The 19,095-nt window shown below is 47.3% G+C and overlaps 1 protein-coding gene across 3 annotated transcripts in view; it reads right to left on the bottom strand.

The window, feature by feature from the left end:
- Positions 1 to 19,095, bottom strand: part of LOC136114602 (WD repeat-containing protein 7) — a 63,650-nt gene that overhangs the window by 33,539 nt on the left and 11,016 nt on the right. For 2 of the 3 annotated variants that reach the window (XM_065859990.2, XM_065859989.2), the window contains exons 7-20: positions 17,262 to 17,381; positions 16,945 to 17,090; positions 16,234 to 16,336; positions 15,453 to 15,594; positions 14,697 to 14,945; positions 13,017 to 13,237; positions 12,224 to 12,419; positions 10,895 to 11,109; positions 9,042 to 9,808; positions 8,432 to 8,520; positions 5,899 to 5,988; positions 4,630 to 4,748; positions 3,340 to 3,463; positions 515 to 628 (exon numbers count right to left, since the gene is read on the bottom strand). In XM_065859990.2, coding sequence (XP_065716062.1) covers positions 515 to 628; positions 3,340 to 3,463; positions 4,630 to 4,748; positions 5,899 to 5,988; positions 8,432 to 8,520; positions 9,042 to 9,808; positions 10,895 to 11,109; positions 12,224 to 12,419; positions 13,017 to 13,237; positions 14,697 to 14,945; positions 15,453 to 15,594; positions 16,234 to 16,336; positions 16,945 to 17,090; positions 17,262 to 17,381 — 2,695 coding nt within the window. The remainder of the gene's footprint in view (positions 1 to 514; positions 629 to 3,339; positions 3,464 to 4,629; positions 4,749 to 5,898; positions 5,989 to 8,431; positions 8,521 to 9,041; positions 9,809 to 10,894; positions 11,110 to 12,223; positions 12,420 to 13,016; positions 13,238 to 14,696; positions 14,946 to 15,452; positions 15,595 to 16,233; positions 16,337 to 16,944; positions 17,091 to 17,261; positions 17,382 to 19,095) is intronic. The other variant, XM_065859991.2, reaches the window with a different exon arrangement.

The following is a 19,095-nucleotide window of genomic DNA, read 5'->3' on the forward strand; positions in this document are numbered from 1 at the left end:
GTTCCCGTGTCTGTGCTCACCTGCAGCGGTGCCATCCCAGCCCATCCAAAGCCCGTGTTCCTGCGGCGGTGCCATCCCACCCCATCCAAAGCCCGTGTTCCCGTGGCGGTGCTCACCTGCGGCAGTGCCATCCCAGCCCATCCAAAGCCCGTGTTCCCGCGGCGGTGCCATCCCACCCCATCCAAAGCCCGTGTTCCCGTGTCTGTGCTCACCTGCGGCGGTGCCATCCCACCCCATCCAAAGCCCGTGTTCCCGTGTCTGTGCTCACCTGCGGCAGTGCCATCCCAGCCATCCAAAGCCCGTGTTCCCGCGGCGGTGCCATCCCACCCCATCCAAAGCCCGTGTTCCCGTGTCTGTGCTCACCTGCGGCAGTGCCATCCCAGCCATCCAAAGCCCGTGTTCCCGCGGCGGTGCCGTCCCACCCCATCCAAAGCCCGTGTTCCCGTGTCTGTGCTCACCTGCGGCGGTGCCATCCCAGCCCATCCAAAGCCCGTGTTCCCGCGGTGGTGCTCACCTGCGGCGATGTCGTCCTCGGCCAGGTCGTGCTCCTCCTCCTGCGCCTTGGCCTCTGCGCCCAGCGTGTCCGGGCTGGCGCTCCCGGGCTGCACGGCCTCCGTGGGCACCCCCGCTGGAACAGGCAGACACCCGCTACAGTCAGTGAACAACACCCTCACCGCAGGAAAATCAAATCATCCTGTGCTATTGTGAACCACGCAGTGCAACGCCACAAAACAGATAAAGAGCAATCGCCTTCCCATTTCCCTTCACACTGTATACACAAAATTATCCTTTAAGAGTCCTTTCCACACTGTAAATATCTCTCGGTTTTTATTCTTTTTCTGACATCTTCCAGCAGCATTAAAAATATTAGATACACATCTTACAGACTAACAACCATATACACTGGTATTAAGAACTAACACCATTATTACAATTCAATATTTACTGCAGCACCCTAAGCTTATTATTCATTTGATACACTGAAATGTTGCAGCACAGAATTATTTGCCTTATCCCCTTCTGCTCTTTTAAATCAAACTTTGCAGGAGCAAGATGATCAACCTCCAACATAAACAGCAAAGTCTTGGGGGCCCAATCAAACTCCCTTTACTTCAATGAGATGTCCCATTTCAACTGATGGCAGTTTAAGTTTTACTCAATTAATCTAGCTCTAAGGCCATTTTTCTATCTGCAGCAGCATCACCAATCTCAGAACGCGTCTGTTCCTCGTTGCAGAGCCAGCACCCCGAGCGTGCCGCGTCCCACCACACAGCAAACATTCACACTAACTGAGGTAAAAGACATTAAATACAAGCATGATATTCAGCAAAGAAATCCCTGGGAAAGGAGAATTCAATTTGCAGAATCCATTTGATGCTGAAGATGGTCCCTGCTCTTTAAACTCAGCACGCAGAGAAGGGCAGCAGCATTTTTCCCTTTCTGAACGTCATCTGAAAACACATCCCCGTGGCAAACGCCCCAGGACCACCAGCACCTCAGAAACAACTGTGTGCTGTGAAAAGGAGGAGCAGACAAGGCCAGGGCAAATATTTACAGTCGTATGACAACGTTGGTAGCTACAAGATGAAGCCTTGGAAGCTTAGCTGTCCTCCTCCCTGCGGGAGCCTGAGCACCACCGACACCTGCAGCATCTCCACAGGTTTAACCCACAGCACCACTTGCCCAGCCCTCCTGCGCGACGCAGGGTCACAGGCTCACACGCCAACGTGGGACTGCAGGGCCCAACCAAACCCCGGATCTATCGCTCCCCGCACACAGCAATGTGAAGCTCAGGGCAACGTGGCCAAGCAGGAGCCGCCTGTATGCTGGAGACCAAAGGGGAAAGAACCTCTGCCCCTCTATTAGTGATCACCGCTTGTTTTAATCAAAACACCCCTGTTAACGGGTAAGGGAAACACTCTACATCATGCATGAGAACTATTGCAGAGCAACAACATATGCTGGACACAAATATGCTGCTATTAACTTCTGCCCCTGCATCCAGAGGCAAAACAGAGAGAAGTGGAGGATAAAGGAATCAAAGCAATATTTAGCTTTCATATTTCTTCTCCTCTTCTGGTATAAAACTACCCTGCTCACAAGTTCATAAACAGTTCTTATCCCCTTCAATTCCTCCCCAGACCTTTTAAAATGTGTCTTACAATGTAACTGATACGCACACTTCACTGACAGCAGCACATTTGGAGCCTCTATTTTGTTTCTCATATCATATTCTTCAGGGTGTCAGCATCTTTAAGTCCATTCACATGGACAATAAGACTTAAATGCCTCCTCAGCCCTGTCATTCAGGAGAACCAAACTCTGTAACCTTAATTCACATAGTTTATTTATATTAACTGTGTTCAAAACTAACTCCAATTTGCTAGTCCTGAGCTGTTTGACAGGTAGCAGCTACTCCTGAGCGTAAAGGGCAGCTCTAGTTGTATTCTACAAACTGAGTCCAGCTGACCTCCGAATCAGTTAAAAATGATCCGAACACCCAAACTGGCCCGAACACCTGCCAAGGCGAATCGCGCTCTGTGCCCCGACCAGGCACCCGCTACACGCTGTAACCAGCAACAGCTCCATCTGACCAACAAATCCTCAGCATCGCTTTAAATAACCGCTTCCGTGTCATTTACACGTTCCATTTAGATTTAATAACATTATTACGCATCTCTCAAAAATCAATTGGTGTTTAATAAGATCTTTCTCTGAACAGAAACCACATTCGTCGGTGGAAAGATAATCTCATCTTTAGGAAAGATGAACACCTACAACTTAGAAGCAAATGTTCTCATCCACTAAAGCATGAATTTTTACTGGTTTGCTATATCAGGCAGATGCTTTTGGACATTATTCTACAAAGGCAAGTTTCTAGCTGGATAATTGACGGGAGTATCTCATGATGCTGACAGTTCTTCCAAGAACAAACTCTTAGAGTCCATACAACCTCTGCTTTAATAGCAATGAATTAAACAAAAACACTGGAGAAAAATACAGCAGCTTAGTGGTCAGCAGCTATTTGATGTATTAATATCTGGTCAGCTGTGGCTGTGAACACCAGCCTGGGCAGGAGCTGCACCCAGTGTTGCACAGCCGCTGATGGACACACTGCACCAGCTCCTTCCAGAGGCCTCTTACGCTCCTGGGGTGCCGAAGGATCCTTTATAACAACTCCCGTCATCTAATTATACATTATTTGAAAAGGAACGTCAGTGTTTGACCTTAGATTTTCTCCCCCTAGATTGCAGCACTGTTCATGAGTGTACAATTTGTTTTTTAATTTTTTAAAAATTCTAGTAACCGAGTTTAGTGGTTCAACACGGCATTACTTACGCGATATAACGCTGTCGATGTACTGCGGTAAGTAAGGAGCCCAGGCGTCGATGGTTTCCTTGCGCCCCGCCTGCTCGATGCGCCGGAGCTCGGCCAGCAGCAAGGCCTGCGCCGCCTCCCTCACCTGCAACGCAACCCAGCGCCCGGGCTCAGACACGCTAACACTCACACACCTTGGTTTTAGTCCAAAAGATTCAATGTGCAAGGAAGCTGAGCGATAAAAACACTCGCGGCCAAATGGGATATAAATGCACTTCCCTGATGCATAAGGATATGCGGTAAGCGGACTCGCGTCACTCACACGTTGTAATGGGTTTCCAGCAGTTCCCAAGGAAGCCACCTGAGCACACATCCCTCCCGCACAGGACCCCCATGTCCCCACCACTCAAACACCCGCTGACAACCCTTCTAGCGGCTGCTGCAGAGATGCTCCGAAATAGAAAGCAACTCAGCAGCCTCTTGAAAAACATGGGGTAAGGTCTCTTTAATTCTAATAAGATTCTTATTGGAATCACCATAGTTTTTAATTTCTGAAAATACATACAGTGTCCAGAAAGTGGGAAAAAGAAGTATTAAAATGTGATCACTTTTTCAACATTTTGACAGGTTAACTGGAAAATTAACTTACTGAATCTGATATAAAACCTGCAGGAGCATGAGCTGGAAAATGATGTTTGTATTTTTATATTAAGGGTGTCCTGGTTTTGTTAAAACCAAGTTTCTCTTTTAGCGAATTTGCCTGTCAGCTAAAGCCTTCTTATTACATGTGCTCTCCTGAAGGCCAGATCCATGTTTTGGTAGACATAGCAATGGAATGCGAGGTCATTGATAAGGACGGATGCACATCTCGCAAGAGGGGCCACAAGGAACAGGTGACCAGAAACTGACCAGCAGAGTATAGCATCCCATTCAGGTGATACTTCGTATAAAAGCGGGAGATCGAGGATCTCATCCCTTTTCCCTATGGCCGACATTAGCAGAGGACCTTGCGAGTCGCCCCTGCGAATCAAGGCCCAGTGACAGACTGAATCCAGCTCCGGTTGGCTGCAGAGTCCAGTCCAGGACTTTGGGTGCCGGCTCCGCAGTTGTTGGGACTTTCCGGATTGGTTTTGTGTATTTTGTATTATTTTCTCTATTTTATCAGGAGCATCAGTAAAACACTTAATTTTTCCAACTCTCTTCTCTCTGTCCTCCTTTCCCTCCCAGTCGCCTGTCCTTAGTGGGGAGAGGGAGGAGAGGGGGTGAGCAATACATCCGCAATGCACGCCCGCCCGAGGAAGAGGCGCTCACCTCGAGGCAGCGGTCCTGCCAGCGGCGCGCCAGCATCTCCAGCAGCGGCGGGCGGAACTTGTCGAGGCCCAGCAGGTCGGGCAGCATCACGCAGTGCATGGCGGCCAGCTGGCTCCAGCCTGCGACAAGGGACAGCGTCAGTGGCTCTGCCGGCACCGCCAGCGCGGGGGCGGGAACGCGAGGGGAACCCGCACCGGTGCCGCGGCAGGGCGCCCCAGCGGTGCCCTCTGCCGCGGGCTGCCCCGTCTCTACCGGTGCAGGAGCCACTCCACACGCTCGGGTGGTTAACTTGCACGCTTATGAACACACTCAACACACGCACTAAATACAACAACGAGCCCTTACAAGTATTATGGCCATTTCTTCCCAAAAGCCTAAGCCATGGTTCTGCGTTCAGGATTTAGATGCCCAGTTCAAACCATAATTAGTGTTACTTATTGTACTTATTAATGTCCTACATGCAAGTGTGATAGAATTCTATTACAGAAAACTTTGCATATGAATTGCCACACAGGGTTTTCTGTCCCATTTTAAAGGTACACAAATCTATACAACCACGTTTGTCTACCCTTATATACCCATCTAAAGTGTCCTTCACCAGGCGTGTTCATGCTACAACCCTGCAATGTTTCACGGCCAAACCAGTGGTGAGAAGCGCATTGAACTCAAACAACACAGCTTGCAAAGGTGCTTGGAAAGCACTCTATGCAAAAGCATTCTTTCAGTATTATGCTGCTCTACGCCGACTTGAGAAACCGGAGAAATACTTTAGGTGAGCATACAGATCTATATTATTACATTGTCAGCAATACTGAGCATAAAAATCTAAATATTTTAACTAATGAAGCTCTTCATGGTGCTACAACATTATGTCAGTTTTCTTTAAATAAAAATGGATTCTACAGAAGAATTTCCAAGTCAAGAGAGCAGTGTTTCTAATGCTTGAGATGCACGAAAGCAGGAATTTACAGCTTAGTAGGAAGGGCATAAAAATTGTGATTTAAAGCAGCTTGTCTACAGGGATACAAGGGGGTGGGTGGTTGGTTTGGCCACCTCCCGGTCCAGAGAGCAGCAAACCCAGAGCCCTCGGACAGCCCATTCCAGGCAGCCCACGGCACAGATCCGCTCACCCCGCCAGCGCTACAAAGGGCTCCAGAATCAACTCCTCCACAACAACACCCTAAACACATCAAATTAAAGCCATAACAATGATAAGGGACATTAGTTGAAAGTAAAAGACAAACAGATAGAAAAGTGAGGAAAGAATACCTTCATTGACTAAGAAACAGGTATGTAAAGGAGGAGCAGTGTCAGAGCCAGAGGGCCCAGCTTCAGTGCTGGAGGCAACAGCAGGAGCGACTTGCAGAGGAAAGAAGAAGAAATAAAGAGAGAAAACAAAAGGAAAGTGAGGAGAGCAGCTTCTGAAAAACAGATTAGTACCACTGAAGAATGAAGAACAAAGCTGGAGGGAACTGTGGTAATATTAACTTAAAAAAACTCTAGGTTTTACAAGAAGTGCGATGCCAGTGAGGAGAAGACATGCAGCTGCAGAGAAACACAAACACCCACAAACTCGCAGCTCTGGAAACAAAGCCATCACACACGTGTCTTCAGATCGCTACATTGGGCTTGACAGCACAGTTCCCCAGGAATTTAAAACAGGAGCTTTGCTGCTGCTTCTTGTGCTTTTTTAGACAGGTGTGGAATTTGCACTGGTGGTTAAACCCCTGAAATAACCCCTTGGCAACCTGGGCCGCCCGCCTGCCACTCGCAAGCATTGCAGCAGGTATTAGCAATAGGGAGTTCTAACAGGTTCCTTTGTGTCCCCACCCAAATGATTTTAAGCCCAAGCACAGCAAGGACTAAGAAGTGCAAGCAGAGCACAGCGTGTCGGAGCACAGGGGAGCAAAGAGGAGAGCCCAGCTCAGGCCCGGTGCTCAGAACCCAACCCTGACGTGTATTGTACAGACTGCAGTGTTTCTTGGTGCAAACAGCATCTAAAAGCAGTTCTAAACATTATACTTCCACTAACATTATCACATGAAAAGATGCGCAGACCTTATGGCACACACATGCTACAACCCGGGGTCAACACGGAGATTTAGGGGTCACTATCCAACACTTCCTTCCTACAGAGAAATTACCATATGTCATGCACAAGCATCTTCAAATTAATGCCGCTCTTTTATTCCGTTGCAGAACAACAATGGGCCGGAGCCCCCGACCCGATGCGGCATTGTCTCGGGAATGGTCTGTTTGCTTTCCCCGCAGTCAGCTCCTTTTGTACCGGGACATCTGCATCACAACTGCTGCTCCCACCGCGCCCCACACGTGCGGCCCAGGCACCGCCGTGCCCTTCGGGGGGCACAACCTCGCTTCAGGACGCGTTCACTAAGCTGCTCGCTCTACGGAAATCACCTGTTTGTAAAAACACGACCCGCTCCGTTCCAAAAGCGAAGCCTTGCTGTGAAGCTTTCCCCTGGTTCTGCTGCAGTTCTCAGCTCTCCTGCAAGGTCAGGGCTCATCCGGGACACACACGGGTCACACCAACCCACAGCAAGGGGGGCACCACATGCATTAATTGTCCCGCTAATTGACTTTCAAGAAGAATAGCACTAGAAACGTATGAGTAGCAAGATGCTGCCGTGGTGCACGGGGGATGTAAAGGGGGACATGAGCAAGCGCCTTCCCCAGAGCAGGCACCACAGGTCACTGGACCTACCAAACGGGACGATTCCGGAACAGGAGCGTTCGTATATGGTTTTGACAGCACGCTGAATTTCACCTTTATCAACTGTCTCTCATGAAGTTTTATATATATATAATATATATATGTATACATATATATACATGTTTCTACCGGATCTCTGTATGTCTGTCCCCCAAATTAGCAAAGCTGTGCGAAAGAGAAATTACAGAGTTGCCATTTGGGAAAGGAAAAACCAGAGTGGAACATCATCTTTAAAAACGAAACACAGACCCTCTCTGTGACAAATGTGCCTTTTCTCCCACCGAATTTGCCATAGAGACATCATCTCTGAGAAACCCTGACCTTTCAAATACTTATCTTTCCAGGAGGAAAAGCAAACAGCTGTAAAACAAAGAAACAAACAAAAACCCCACTAAACCAAAACAGCCACAGATGTTGAGGCAGGAGTCCTGATTTCCCTTTTAATTTAAGCATTTGTCACTGCCTGCTGGTTCTCTGTTCATGTAGCGCCCTCGATCCTCAGATATCAGTTTTGGCCTCTTTTGCACGCAAGTGAAGCAAATCAGAGGGTTGATGTAAAAGCCGCCCGCTGTGCTCACTCGCTCCGGAATACAACAGCAGTGGCACAAGGCGGACAGCCAGGGAACCCTGCAGGGGCACCCGCCGTCACCCCGCATCACCGCACGGGATGACTGCACCAGCTGTGTTAGAACAGCTTCCTCCCCCTTCATAAAAAGGAGAGGAAGTGTATATATACCACGTAGATGTGTTTTACTTATAACATACAGTATGTTAGTGTGCACAGCCCTTAGTTACAGACTTTAAAACTCTACCTATCACCCCAACACCACACTTAAAATATGTACTTATCTGTAAAAATTCCTTGTCAGGGAATGACTTCATGACAGCATCAGCATCTTAGATTCATTCTTAAAAAGACCTTAATCATTAACGTTTTTACCTAGAACGTTACAATTCTTTTTCTTTCCACATAGAAGCTAGCAATATTTTAATCATTTGATAGTGAGGTGATAACTACAGTGTTAAGAGCTCAAGTGACATCAAATTGTTCCAAAGCAAGTGATTTCTTACCTTGCTTAATTTGTCCTTGGGCCGCATGACTGGAAACAGAAGGGGGTGGCTTCGCTTTGGACATCTCGGGGGTGCCTGGCCTAGGAGGCCTGAGCACAAACGGCACATGAAGGAAGGAGGATGGGGAAATAGAGAAAAACAACATTATTTGCTGGAGATACTATGACTAAAACTTCAAAAAGCAACACTATAAAAAACCGTCAGTTTGACAGGGAAAAAAATAGTGTCATTTACAGTTCCTCAGTAAGCTTATTCTTGGTGATTGAAAGTTCATCTGTTTTGATTTATTTAGAATTTGGCTTCATTATAAAGACTCTTTGAAAACAATAAGCACTAAAAAAGAGGATAAAAATAGCCTCTCAGACCTACTGGTGCATATGTTAATACAGCTCTACGTTCTACTAACACTGTAACTTCAGCAACTCCATTCGAAGCAAGAAAAGCATAAGAAAATACTACATTAAGAAAAGCAATAAGCTCATTTCCATCTAGGTCCCCCGGGTTGTCATAGCCATTCAATACAGCAAACCCACAGGAAAATTAAACAAAAGACAAAGCTGTATTGAAACAGAGCTCAAAGGAAGTTGTCCCGCTGGAGCGTCTGCAGTACCTGCTGGGCCCTTTCTTCATGTGGTCCCCGATGAAGGTGGCGTTGGTCATGCTCATCAGCGTGTTGGCCAGCGAGATGACGGAGAGCAGGTGCTGGGTGGTGACGGCGCGGGACACGCCGTAGGTGCCCTTGCCCAGCCCCTCGGTGAGGGACGCCTTGCGCCCCCCCTCCACCCCGCGCGAGGGCTGCCCCACGGGCTGGTTGTAGCCCGGGAGCATCAGGGACATGTGGCCTCCCCGGGACAGGAGCCCGAAGGACACCGAGCAGTGCGGCTTCAGCATCCCGAGGCGATCGAGGCAAAGCTCATCCAGAACAGAATTGAGGCCCCAGGCATGAAGACAGGACATAAAAAGCTTTGCTGTATCCATGGTCAGGTTATACTCTAATAAAGTTAACGGTTTAGATTTGCTAGAGCGATATTCTGGGTCACCATCTTCTCTCCTCTGTCTTATCGACTCTTCATCCTCATCTTCATCATCAAGAAGGTGCTCTTTTATGTTCTCTTTGATGGTTTCCTTGACCTGCTGGAAGAGGACGGCCGCTCGCTTGCCGGTCAGGAAGGAGCCTCCTTTGTCGGCCGCTCCGGCGGCCTTCTGCAGGCTCTCCGGAGCCGTGAGCGCCGTGTTGGGTCTGGAGGCCTCCTCGGTCAGCAGCTGGATGATCAGGGCTTCCACGTCAAAGAACAGCACGTGGATATCTGGGTCTGTTAGGTTGGTCTTTATAGCTTGGACCATCAGGGAGTTATGGGAGTATTTAGGTAAATTCCCCTGAAAAGTCAAAGAAGAAAATTAAATTTCAATTGCGTTACTTTCTTAACACTCTTCACCAAGTTAATTGGGTAATCAAAGTTCAGGAAACTCACATGATAAAACATGTTATGACAAACATTATAAAACAGCAGAAAATAGTTCTCAAACCGTAATTAATTTTCAGCACTTAAGTTACTTTGGTTCCATTTACATCTATTTACACGTATATTTCAGTAATACTTTTTCTGAACTGTCACACAGCAACAATTACCAAAATGAAAGCAAATCAAGCTCTAGCTCCACCTTCAGCAAGACGTGCAGGAACAGATAACATGTGTCCAACACGGGGGAACAGGAAACCAGATCAACGCTCCTGCCGTTCCTCAGAGTCACAACAACATGAGAGAGGGGGATTTGCGTGTGATGAATATGGATCACAAGCGGATGGACAGGGTTCCCTGTCTGCTCATCCATGCTACAGACTAGCAGAACATGTACAATAGAGCAAACACCTCAGACTCTATGAAATGCTGCTAAATCCAGATTTGAAATAAACTGAACCTGAAAAACCACAGTAGAATGCACACTGAAGTGGGAGGTGGCATCACGAGCAGTAACATACACTGGGGAACAATGTTCAGAGATATGTGGGAGTGATTGTGTTGGCTGACATGAAGATATATTATTACCCATCTAGAAAGAGGTCAGTTTATCTGATGCACAAGTTCTGTCCTCACTGACCCTAGAGAAAGATGGTGAACGCAGTAGAGCTGTGACGAGGAACTTCACGATCAGACTCCAGTAAGAAAACCACAACCACTGACAGCACTAACAGAAAGCACCAAGTGAAACGTGGTTTTGCAGTGTAGCTCCAGATAACACCGCCTGCGTTAGGAACTGCACCATGAGGCTGAAGAAGGCCGAGAGTTTTTCTTCAAGGCCAGTTTGCTCCTCGGACTGAGCCGAGCCAGGCCAGGGAAAGCTGGCTCAGATAAGAACCCTTCAGTTACAGCAATGAAGACTTCCCGTATTTAACACAGTTATTTATAGAAATAAACGTTTCGGGTGCTGCATCAACACCAGACAAGCCAAAAGCCAACTCGCCTTGTCGGAGGCCTCGGAGGCGAGCAGGTTGGTGGCCAGGGTCTGCAGCTTCTGGTGCGCGACGTTCTTGAGCGCGGCCAGGCTGCGGCGCGTCATGGCCTGCTTCAGGTTGACGGCGGGGTGGCTCAGCGCGTCCACGGCCGCCGGCACCGCCTCGTCGCAGGCGTTCAGGATCTCCACCGCCGTGATCCCCATCACGCACCTGTCCAGCGCTCCTGGCGGGGCGGGAAGAGGGACGGTAAGCACAAACCGCCCCGGATGGCCCAAGTATCACAGGTACAACAACGGGTGAAAATCATTTACATCACAGGATGCAGGGCGGAAAAGTTCCTGTTGTGTTAACAGCGATTTTTAGAACTAATGTTCCTAAAGGGATGGAGTTTGCCTACATCTCCATTAAGCTACAGCGCGCTTAAGGAAAAACCAAATTAACAAAAATGAAGACAAGTTTAAAAAACCCACAGCGAGATCCTGTGCTGCCCAGAGCAAAGGCTGCAGCGGCCACCAGTTCTAGTGGAACGCTGTTCTCACTCTCAATTCCCTATCCCACCAACCACCTGGGTGGATTAAATTCCACAGGTTTCTCAGGTTCCTCTTTGCTTCCTAGAACTTCAATTCAAAAAACATTCTCATCTAGTTTTCACAGTAAGCTGAAAATAACATTCAGACTTCACTGCCGGTTTGTGGGTTTGGTTTTTTCTCTCCTATGAGAGTTAGGAGTTACAAGGAAATTGCATACATGTATTTTGATGCATTTTTTCCTCACTTTCTCCCTTTCAAATATCACAAAATTTTCTACAAAGCTGTTTTTATTCAACGCCTTGTTGCCTGTTCTGTTAAGGCCCATTTTTAGTTTCTTCCAAACGAAGCATCAGTCCCTTGAAAACACAAAAGCACCAAAACAAACAGCAAAACCCAACAAACACCTTCTCCCCCCCGCAGAGCAGCGGTGCTGCACTTCCCAGCAGGCGCTCGGGACAGCGGCCACGGGAGGCCGGGCACCAACAACCCGCGGCCACCACGCACAGCCAACGCTACACCTGCTCCAGGCAACCAGAACCCGCAGGGGAACGGCCACAGCACGCTGCGCGCGTCCAAAACCAAACCAGCTATTCCATACAGTAACATCTGTATTTCACCAAAGCTCACATCATCTATACTTTCTGCAGAAATGCTACGTTTCCAAATACAAATGTATAAAAAAAATTTAACCCTTCTCTCAGATGCAACTTAGAGAAAACTATAACCTAATACATATATATATATATATATATATAAATAAATATATAAAAAACATTGTTTAATGGATGCCTTTGAAGTGAACCTTACCGGTGTCCATCTGCCAGACGTACACGGAGCCATCGGAGCAGCCCACGACCAGGTAGTCGTCGGAAGGTCTCCACTTGATCACCTGGATGGGGAAGAGGTGGCGGGACGCCAGCATGATGCATTTCTTCTCCCGCAGGCTGAGAAGCCCTACCGAGTGATCGCTGGCCACAGAGCAGATGCAGTGCTGGACTCTCGCCTGAGAACAGAGACAAGTAAAAGAAACCTTAATCATAGCGCTGACAGGTTGTATATAACAATTTCTTCTTCACTGGGCCAAGCGTGGGGATCAACAACCTATTTATAGATAAAATACAGGCAGACAAGTCTATGGCTAAACTCACTAGAAACAGAATCGCACTTGTGGAAATTCTCTTAAATCCAATCTCTTGCACGTCATAAGGAGCAAACAGGTATTAGAACCATTTTGTTGGGCAAAAAACAAGTAATTACTGTTTCCAAGTAAATCAGTGTTATTTTGTTAACTAAATTCTACCTACTCATGCAAGTTACAGCAGACTAAAGTGTCTTCAACCCCCTTGCCTTGCCTAGCTATGGTTCAATATCCAGCTTTTCCACTATTTTTAACCCTTTATGTATCTAAAACATGATGCAAACAAAACCATGATTAACAGAACAATTGAATTATTTTTAAGTGTCTGCAATGTTATACATGGGGTCAGTGCTAGATCTTCAGTACTGCACATTACATTCACATTCTCAAGAGGGATTTGAGGAGCTGCACCAGTTACGGAAAGCGTGAGACAGGTTATCAGACGTATGATGGAAAACTTACACTACAGTTTTCTGGTGGAACTAGAAGCTGTGTAATTTCTCCACCATGCACACAGAAGATATGTTTCATCTCGCCAGAAAATATATCCCATATGATGACTGAGAAATCCACACCACCTGAGATCAAATACCTTTGATCATAACGAGAGGAAACCTGATGAGGATACAGTAAACATGTAATTTTGTTTCGATGGCCGCGGAGGGTCCGGTGAGGTGGCCAACCTGAGAAATGGGGTGAGGGGCAAGAGGGGGAGAGAGGAGGGGAGGGAAGAGAGAGAGGAAAATGTAATTCAACAGGACAGTTACCAGGTTTGGTTTTTCTGGACATGGACTGTTAGGCACGTGGGGGTTGTGTAAAATAGTGTAATGACATGAAATTTAAACTGGAAAAGAGTTTTTGTGAACACAGAGCAATAATGACAAGTCTGTTCACTGAGACCAAATAAATGAGTTAAATCACTCTCATCCTAACACTCATTCTTGTATAGTTAATGGAATCATTGAATACCAGGTTGGAAGGGATCACAGTGGTTATCTGGTCTTTGCCTTCCCTGGCAAAAAGTTAAATGGAGTAAGTCAGTTATAGAAAGGAAACACTACAACCAACAGCTCTGTATGTAACTGACAAGCTCAGAGGTACGTTTACAGACAAATATTTCCACGTCTTTTCTGTTTATCAGCATTCGTAAAACCAACCCCAAATATTTGTTCTAAAAGTACAATCACAGAAGTATGACAATAACATTATCTGGGACCAAAACACGCACCAGCAGGCCACCCCGTACCACCCAGCACGCTCCCCAGCGCACAGGGGGAATCCTGTTGGACCTTCCCACCGCGGGTACAGCCGCCACCGTGCCCAGAACAGCTCCGGGAGGGACACTGGATGTGAGCTGTTCCTAACTGCGGTGTACATGGTGCCCGGCATGGGCTGCGCTCTTACATCTGGGCAGGAACAACCCCAGGACCCAGTATAAGTTGGGAAACAACCTGTTGGAGAGCAGTGTAGGGGAAAGGGAGCTGGGGATCCTGGGGACAGCAGGGTGACCATGAGCCAGCACTGGGCCCTTGTGGCCAGGAAGCCAATGGGACCTGGGGTGGGTTAGAAGGGGGTGGTCAGTAGGTCAGAGAGGTTCTCCTGCCCCTCTGCTCTGCCCTGGGGAGACCACCCCTGGAATCTTGTGTCCAGTTGTGGCCCCTCAGTTCCAGAAGGACAGGGAACTGCTGGAGAGAGTCCAGCGCAGCCACCAAGATGCTGAAGGGAGTGGAGCATCTCCCGGGTGAGGAAAGGCTGAGGGAGCTGGGGCTCTGGAGCTGGACAAGAGGAGACTGAGGGGGGACTCATTCATGGGGATCAATATGGAAAGGGGCAGTGTCAGGAGGATGGAGCCAGGCTCTTCTGGGTGACAAACAGTGATAGGACAAGGGGCAATGGGTACAAACAAACACAGGAGGTTCCACTTAAATATGAGAAGGAACTTCTCAGTGAGGGTGTCAGAGCCTGGCCCAGGCTGCCCAGGGAGGTTGTGGAGTCTCCTTCTGTGCAGACATTCAAACCCGCCTGGACCCCCTCCTGTGGAACCTCAGCTGGGTGTTCCTGCTCCAGGGGGATTGCACTGGGTGAGCTTTACAGGTCCCCTCCAACCCAGACATCTTGCGCTTTCCAAAGGGACCCACGCACCTCTCCTGAGCATGTGCTCCCCTTGCAGCAGCTGCACAATGGCCGTCTGCGTGGCGGGCACAATGACAATGCTGCCGTCCTCACGGCCGCACACCAGGCGCCCGTGCGCGGGGATGTACACGCTGGCCGTCACCCGCAGCGGCTCGCTCGCGCTCGGCACCACGCTCAGCTGGTCGATTATCCCCGCAGGCCGAGGACTGAGCTTATCAAAGGCTTCCTGGAGGGACACCGAGGTCGTTGTTGGCAGTCCTGTTCAAAAAGGAAACGAAATTAAAGGGGTGAGGCGGGATGATTTAAAACATAGTAATAATAAAAGAGATGAAGAACAGAAATGAGGAATGCTTTTCTGAGAAGACCTCAAAGCTCAAATACACCATGCCACAACATTTTGAACAAAGTAAAAGGTACATACTGGAGATTAATCTACTGTGTAACATGGAAAAAACATGTCAGAGCTGGAAGAGCAGAGGACTGAAGCTACAGAAGGAAGTTCTGCAGGCAGACAGCAATGACCACAGCTAGCATTCGGAATAAAGCAGTTAAAACTTACTACCTGAAAAACATTCAGAGCAAAATCAGATTTTGCTCATGTAGGAAAACATTAAGTTAACATAACTCTTACAGGAAGCTAACAACTAAAGAAACCTCAGCTTCGTGGATCTGTAGGAAAAGCAGCAGAGCTCCACACGGTCACAACACACAAGACAGAACAGCTGCCCACGGCAAGGCGTGGGGAGGAGGCTGCTCGAGCTGTACCTTTCGCACTGCCCGGCTGGTCCAGGGCCTCCGGCACACTCCAGATGCACAGCCTGCCCGAGGAGTCGCCCTGGATCAGCAGCTTGTAGGAAAACTGCCCGTGGCCACAGAAGAACCGAGTCACCGGAGGGCAAATTAGTAGCTGGGAAAAGAAAAAAGTAAATTAACAACTTTGGAACACATGCAAACTGCGTACCATCCTCAAAATGTACTTTCCCCACATAATCCACTGTACCTTTTCAAAGCAGGGCAAAAACTACCTACTTTATGCTTTATCTTTCTCACAGCAGAAATAAGAAATACAACAATACGAACCAGAAGAAACTGTGGTTAGTTATAAAACAAGCCACAGGTTTAGGGGAGAGAAACAAAGATTTCTACATATATTTGGGTTTATTCTAAATATAGTAGTATTTCTAATACTTTGTGTGTATATTCTAAAACTGTTAACATCCTAACTGCAAGGTGAGCTGAAGTTACACTGCTCTGTGAGGAATGTGGTCTGCAACAGAAGCAAAAAAGGTTTAACATACATATATGTATGGGAACTGAAGATTCGTTTGACTGGAGCCTGAGCTCCACGTTCATGTGAAAACCGACAAGAACCAAACCAAACTAAACTAAACTGTAGGGAAATCATCTCTTTCTGCTTTCTCTAGGGAAAGAAGAAATCCTAAAGGGCTACTCTGAAAAAGAATAACTGGTCACAATGTAAGCGCGTTTCGGTTCTCCGCAAGAGAAATGCGGTCCATAAAAGCAACGCCAAAGCAATGTATGTTACCTGTTTATCTGCTCTGTCCAGCACACTGTACAGTAACGGCGGAATTGCATTTTCCACTGCTTTCCCCACGTCTCTGCGAAATGAATCGCTGGCCGGCAGGCAGCTGGGGCGAAGAACAAAACCGCTCTGGTTACTGGAGTGTGGTTAGTACAGCGCTAGCTAAACCAGACTAAGCAAAACCAACCCCCGAGCCCTTAACCATGACATTTTTTCTATCAATAATACAGTGTCTAGCTTTTTTTTACTTTTGTCATTCTACATTTATTTAACCTCTTCAATACCTAACTTCAAATTAATTTCATCTTTTCACATCCATGTGCACAAACTCAGCTGGTTGTGCCTTCCATCAATGGGCTGAACGAGTACTCTGGTACAGTAATACAATCAGCACTTCCTCCATATAGCAAAATCTTATTTCTTCCTTATTCGGACCTAGTTGAGGAAACATTTAAGTGCATCTGTTCCCATCACACAGCTCCAGTAGGAAGCAGGAAAGACATAGCAAATAGATCAGAAAGCAGTGAAGAAGTCCTGCTTGAGGAGATCCACATTACTGAGCATCGCTGCAGCGTCACAGGGGACACACGCTTGAAAATATGCTCACGGAACACTGGTTTCTGCAACATTCATGGGATTTTGTAACCAAATAAAAGCCAGATACTCAATATTTCTTCAAAGCTGCTCATGTCTTTATCCCAGAAAATCAATTACCTGGCTGGTAATTTATATATGAAGCTTTGTCCATCTTCAGTCCATACGATCACTTTATCAGCTGACACGAAGTCGCCCCCAGTCCAGGTCTGATCGTTTTCACTCGGGACGGAACACAAGAGGGAATAATCTCCCGCATCAAAAACCTGAAAAGAAACAGAAAAGGCTGCTGTGATTAACCAATTACCCACTAAATGCCCAGAAAGCAGATAATTTCAGTGTCAATATAACTACGTTAAAGGACTTGGAGCCTCTTGATCCAAACGTCCTACTGGGCACGTATGGAAATCGGGCTCCGCAGCAGAGCTCGGCCTTACCCGCCAGTACTTGGAGCAGACCACGAGCAGCGAGCGCTGCGTGAACGCGCACAGGGAAACGCTCTGGCAGTTCTGGCAATAGATCGGCTTGGACTCCTCTTCAAATACTGGTGTTGTATCCTGAAAGAGCCAGCAAACCAAACCAACATTGAATTATGAGCCTGAAATTAAAGAGAGATGTTAGCTTCTGTAATCTCATCTGCAACAACAGCATTTCTTGATGGTTTTAAACTTGCTCACCTCATGAGCTTGTCGATGTTCCTGCAAACTCTACCTGGATAACCACGTTCTGTTTTGGTAGTTCTGTGGGTATAGCATATCCTGAACAGCAGCCTTCCTGGGACGCAGACCCTGTCTCTGCAGCAGGACAGGATTTTCCTGAAGTATTATTTCCTCATTTTCAGGACAGGGAATAAGCGTTGTGCCCTGCACAGCACCATTCCAGCGCTCAGACAGCAAACAGCACCCGAGGCCCAGCCCAACACGCAGGTGGAGACCACAACACAAGGAAACACCAGCTAATCATTTTTCTTGCTCAAACCGAACTTAGGGCCGTGACAGAGAGCACACGATGAAAAAGGGACAATGCCGTTTCATAAGCCACCAGATGGCCAACTTCTGAGGAAAAACCAAACCCTTGTAGCAGTTCTTATTCTATGATTCCTCATAAGAAGATCTGCAAGAGCACGCGGTATCCTCCTTTGCCACCTGAGTCTAACAAATTCCCCAGCTGGACGGATTAGCCATGCCTGTTTAGCATCAGCACCGGCAGTGATCACCTTGATCCCGGCAGTGAGCTGGAACCAAGCAGAGTCAGCTCATCTTCCTTCTTTCTGGGCTCCCCACACCCCGAACAGCCTGAACTGTGATAGGCTCCCGTTTAGTTCTGGCTTTGCGCTCCTCAGTTCCACGACAGCCGCTCTCCACAGCTCAGAGCTGCGTTTCCAGTGTGACCGTGGAGCGATGTGGGCTAAACCATGGCCAGCTGCAACAGGGCTTCCAGACACGCAGCAAACCTCTTGTAAGACTTTCTTCATTAGTGCACAGGACGGCAGGAACTGCCAAATAACAGAGAGCTGTAGATATGCCCTAATAAGGAATATTCCAAAACCTCTATTCTCTGCTCAGCAAGCCCTTCAGGCATCCTCACATGACTTCCGATCTTTCTCAAAGAAAGGACTGCAGATACACAAATACCTTTAAGAGCATAAGAAACACAGCTGCAGAACTTAATCTTCCAAAAGGAGTATTGTGATAAAGTCCCTTCTGTAATGCCACCACCACATTAAGACACTTCCTATGCGGTACAGGGCCAGCTTTAACTCTGACTTATTTCTTCTATCTATTATGCATAGTAAACCTGTATTTATTAGCATCATCTCTTTCAACTAATGAGCCCTTATAGTGCAAGCTCTTGCATGTAAAAGTCTTGCCTGTCCTGAAGTTACGCATGCAACACAGCATCCCTATCGGTTTGGAAAGTTAAACACTACTGTAACAACCTTTGTTACACATTCCCTTGGGAACTCAGAACTCCTGTGAAATGTAGCACGAGATGACTTCACAACAGAACAGGACTTTCAAAGTAGGGAAAGAGAAAAGTATCTGTTTGTTACACAAAACATTTCATGGCACAAATCAAAAACAGATTTGTAGAAATTGGAGATGATCTTATGCTTAACTTTGAAATAAGTTCTCAGTGTCAAACAAAGATCAGGAGTTCTGCTGGTAACCTGAAGAATCAGCAAAGCAAATTTAAGGAAGCTGATTTTCAAATAGCAAAGAGGAAAAAATACAATATCATTAGGTGCTGGAAGAACAAGAAACAGCATCA

This window comes from Patagioenas fasciata, chromosome W (assembly GCF_037038585.1).
Source record: "Patagioenas fasciata isolate bPatFas1 chromosome W, bPatFas1.hap1, whole genome shotgun sequence".
Taxonomy (NCBI): Eukaryota; Metazoa; Chordata; class Aves; order Columbiformes; family Columbidae; genus Patagioenas; species Patagioenas fasciata.